This window comes from Diadema setosum, chromosome 9 (genome assembly GCF_964275005.1).
Source record: "Diadema setosum chromosome 9, eeDiaSeto1, whole genome shotgun sequence".
Lineage (NCBI taxonomy): Eukaryota > Metazoa > Echinodermata > Echinoidea > Diadematoida > Diadematidae > Diadema > Diadema setosum.
The window spans coordinates 20,682,688-20,687,438 of NC_092693.1; the positions used below are offsets into that span (position 1 = coordinate 20,682,688).

At 42.1% G+C, this 4,751-nt stretch overlaps 1 protein-coding gene across 1 annotated transcript; it reads left to right on the forward strand.

Moving 5' to 3' along the window:
* The first annotated feature begins 759 nt into the window (after positions 1-759).
* Positions 760-4,097, forward strand: LOC140233475 (E3 ubiquitin-protein ligase NRDP1-like). Its single transcript, XM_072313594.1, has 3 exons — positions 760-998; positions 2,877-3,342; positions 3,907-4,097. Exons 1-3 carry the CDS (start codon positions 828-830, stop codon positions 4,095-4,097), a joined length of 828 nt encoding a protein of 275 aa, XP_072169695.1. The 5' UTR covers positions 760-827.
* Positions 4,098-4,751: the final 654 nt, after the last annotated feature.

A 4,751-nucleotide genomic window follows, 5' to 3' on the forward strand; every position in this document is an offset into this window, starting at 1 on the left:
CATTGACAGATTTCCGTACAGGAGAGGAGTGAATAGTTATAATTATGTATCCTAAACTTACTTCATACAGTAGTTCGTATCAATAACTTGGGTCTGAAACCATGGAGTTGTCCAGACGAATTACTGTTCTTATGCTAATGTAAACTCAATGCACAAATGATGTTTGAGATTTTAGTCGGTGTGACTTCGTTTTGATCGAAACATGACATCGTCAGTATTTTTCTCACACATAGAGAGTGTGGGAGGGTTCGATATTTGTTTGTTTTACGCGACAATTCCTTAAACTAGTTTGCACGTTCATTGTTTTTACACAACATTCATTTTGCAAGTTATTCGTTTCAGAATAATTCATTTCAGTGTTACCCATGTGCAAAACAAATTCAAGAGAATGCACTATAGGCCTACCTTGAAGACTCTATTGCCTCAGTGAGTTTGGACGTACATAAGTTGATAATTATTCGTGTTATCCCAGCGATGTTTACGTCTGTTTACAAACCCATAAGGAAAATTGCATTGAATTGAAGGTACGTGCACGTTTGATTAAAAAAAGAAATGACTGCATGATTATTGTTATTGTTTATTTTTCTATCATCGTTTTAAGGGGCTGCTCAGCATGTTTACAGGGATGCGATGATAACACCTTCGTCCCGTCGCCACCGACCGACGACCACATTATAACGGATCGGTTGCGCGAACTCGTCTGCAGACACGATATCGACAGAAGAAGAGACCGCGAAGAAACAGGGGGGTCATCTTCTCGTCGTCCGTATGAAAGCACCAGTTCCGTGACCGTTTTTATCGTGGTGCGACAGCCGACCAAAGTCAGCATGGGTTACGATCAAGACCGGTTCGTTAGCCCAGTGAAGGACGGACTCATGTGCGGCATCTGCAAAGACGTTCTGGAGGACCCGCTACAGGCGCCGTGTGAACACGCCTTCTGCGCCACGTGTATACACGGATGGCTGGTACACGAGCGAACCTGTCCTGAAGATCGCAAGGTATATGGTCATGTTCACACCGCATATAGATACATGAGCTATTTCTTTAATCTGAATGTGTTGTCTGTGATGATGTACGGTATTACAAGTACCTAAGTAGTAGGTTTTTGATAGGCGCTTGTCTCATGAATTAACGAGAACAAATTGTGAATTTCCAAGATGTTAAAAGAAATACACGTGACTTTTTTTTTTTTTTTTGGTGATTTCATCTATAACCTAGGATTACATTATTTTACAGACTTACACCTATAATACGATAACAGACATCATTACACACGACAGCAGTTACTGACGTCGAACCGTTTGTTGGCCTTCTTATCAAACACTGATTAAGGTAGAAGAGAACACGTGTATATTCATGCACTAACATTATAGACTTATGTATGAATTGGATTTGTCGAAGATAGACATCGATTCGATGTCGATATGAAAGCAAAGTCGAACATGTGTTTCAACAAAAGGAAAAGTTATTGGCTTGACATTCGGTGTATTCTGGTGGCAGTCAAAATCAGCAATTAACTGCAATGTGCAAGGGAGTGGTATTCACGAACATACACAAACTAGACAAGAAAAAGAAAAAAAGGTTCGCAGAGTGTACCTCTGTGTGAAAAGAGGTTTGATTTGGCTTCTACCTTTATTGGCCCGTAACAATGGGATTGGAATGTTTCAAGAAAGCTTTCCCTAGGCAATAGTTATTTGTTTGTAGACGTGAAAGGACAGTACATGTACATGTTTTCCTTTCGGTAACTGGGGTATTCAACAGTTATACACTGGGTTAGAGGGTGTAAACAGTGACACCAGACGTTCCTCTTTTGTCGTGATTCTGTCCGTGGTGTGAACGGGGGAAAAATGCAGGGGTAGTTTTCCTTCATTTTTTGGACCAGCTATACATGAAGGGAATAATGGCTGTCAACATATTTGCTTCCTTTTTGTGCGAGCTCATGCTTTTGTTTTATAAGACGCTGCATTATTGGAACATATGATTTGAGCATTCATTCGACTTGTTTGTCAGCATTATTTGGCAAGTTCATTCACAGTTTGCACATTAATTTAATTGTGTTTTTCAAGATCCATAAAAGTCGAAAGCCAATAAGAAAAAAAAAAATGACACACACACACACACAAAAAAAAAAAAAAAAAATCGAGATAGCAATTTTGCCGAAATTTCGGCAATCGATCCCATGATCATTTTTGGATGATTATTGAAAAATAACGTTGGTTGCAGATAAAACTTGTGGATGACAGCGAGGTAATTCAGGAATAACTCTAAAATGTCAGCGCGTATTGCTAGGCTCCATAATCGGTTACAGTTCGTTATTCCGAAGATTCGTTATTCCCAAGGTTCGTTAATCCGAAATGTGATAAGGTTTGTTATTCCGAAGGTTCATTACTATAATCCGAAAATGAAATAAGGTTCGTTATTCCGAAGGTTCGTTAATCCGAAAATGAAACAAAGCTCGTTATTCCGCAGGTTCGTTACGGATCCTATTTCATTTCGGATCAACGAACCTTCGGAATAACAAACCCTATTTCATTTTCGGATTAACGAACCTTCGGAATAACGAACCCTATTTCGTTTTCGGATAAATGAGCCTTAAATAGTGAACCCTATTTAATTTTCGGATTAACGAGCCTTCGGAATAACGAACCTTCGGAATAACGCCACAAATGTTCGGACTATCGAACCCTTTTTCATTTTCGGATTAACGAACCTCTAGGTATAGGGAATTTGTGTGTTTCGGATTAACGAACCTTCGGAATGCCGAACCTTCGGAATAACGAACAGCACCCCCATAATCACTTATGTTATTAACACACGTTTCTTAAATCTTCATACATATTTTTGGTTTCTCTATTTTGTGTGCTCTATGTGCCTAGAATCTGAACGAATCTGACCTTCGACCCCTCTTCCGGTACATGCGCAATGACCTCAACCAGCTGCAGCTACGCTGCATCAATTCGGACAACGGCTGCGAGGAGGTGACCAGCCTAGAGGTCATCGCCCGCCACGAGCGCGAGTGCGCTTACGGCGTCGCCGAGTGTCCCAACAAGTCGCGAGGCTGCGACGCGGTGCTCGAGCGTCGCTTGCTCGATTCCCACCTGTCCGCCTGCCACTATCGCAGCTCCAAGTGCCAGCGAGGCTGCGGACTCACGATCCTCAGCTCCGAGGTGGACTCGCACAACTGCGTGGCCGAGCTGCGCACGGAACTTGAGCTGCTTCGGTCGGAGATGATCTGCAAGCAGGAGGACATGCGGCATGAGATGCAGCTGCGGCTGGACTCGCAGCGAGCTCATATGGTGGAGAAGGTAGCCGTCATGCACCAAACCATGGACCAACTCAGAGGTACAACAACAAACTTGGATACACCCTTTACAACCAATCCGTTGATTATGTTCACAGAAAGCAGACGATCTGGCAATGAAATCTATACACATCTGTATTTCGTATTCACAAAGCGCCACACGCATTCCCTTCCTCCCCTATACCAAAAAATAAAAACAAGTAATAGTCCCCTATCAGCTTACGATGTTGTCCAGTTATGTCTCGTTATCTTTACAATATGACTGAATCATTTTATCATTTCTGTTACATTTCATATTGCTCTTTGCTCTTTCTATTTCGACTTCAGTAGTTCCTCTTCTTCTTCATTTGTAGTTTCGCGATTATGCCGTGTCTTCCTCCTTTAGTACTTACTTTTGTGCTGTAGATGATCCCTTCATTGCTGATTATATTTTTCTGCAACACTGTTCTCTTTTCATCACGAATAACCTTGCTTTTATTTACCTTATGTCCATTTAACAAGCATTGTACGTCTCATTCGACGCCAGTTTGCCGTAAGTTCCTCCCGCTCAAGCATCATCATTAAATTTTCTCTTAATCGTGTGTGATTGATCGTCTGCCATCTAGGTGACATCACGAGTCTCCAACACGAGCTCAGGGTGCTGAACGCGCTGGAGACTCAGCGGAGACAGCACATGGAAGCGCTGGAGCTGGAGCGGAAGGAACTCGTGGAACTGCTGAAATCTTTGAAGGAAGGGGAGACCGCCAAGAACACGTGTAGGATGTGCACGAGGACGGAGAAGATCACTGCGCTATAGAGTCTGCGCGTAGGTCTTCGTGTAGGTCTGAACTTGGTTTTCAAGGCATCGTCTGATGAATCTACGACATCACTATACCTCGCTGTACCACGTACACTAGAGCCCCTTAAAGCACTCAGATTTTAACTTCCCATTCGGACACCACAGTGCAAGTTTGTTTGTATGTTATCTTCCAGGAACATTACACCTGATCAGGTAATCTTGGAACTGCGTTTTGCCTTGAAAATTGAACTACATCCGAGGCAAAGGATATTGTTGTATTAATGTCATCATTGTCTTTTGTGGACATCAAGTTGGGTTTTTTTTTAATGACAAATAATATTGTGAACATTGTTTTATTTTATCTTTTCATAGGGTACGACGGATTATACGAATAATAATGACAAGGTATAATCCTGTTCTCATCATGTTCTTGCCTTCTGTAGGTAGAAGATTTAGTGAGGGGTTGTAACTATGATGATCCTTGCTTACCACTTGAGAGACACCATACATGACCAGTTCTTTAGTTCTGATTTCATATCCAGACTCCGCGCTGATCTGTAATCGCAATTCTGGCTTAGAATCTGTCAAAACGAGTCCTGTTTTTTCTAGATGCAAAGCAGCGCGGCTGTCCTCGATCTCACAAATATCTTCGGGATTTCCTAGTGAAGTTGT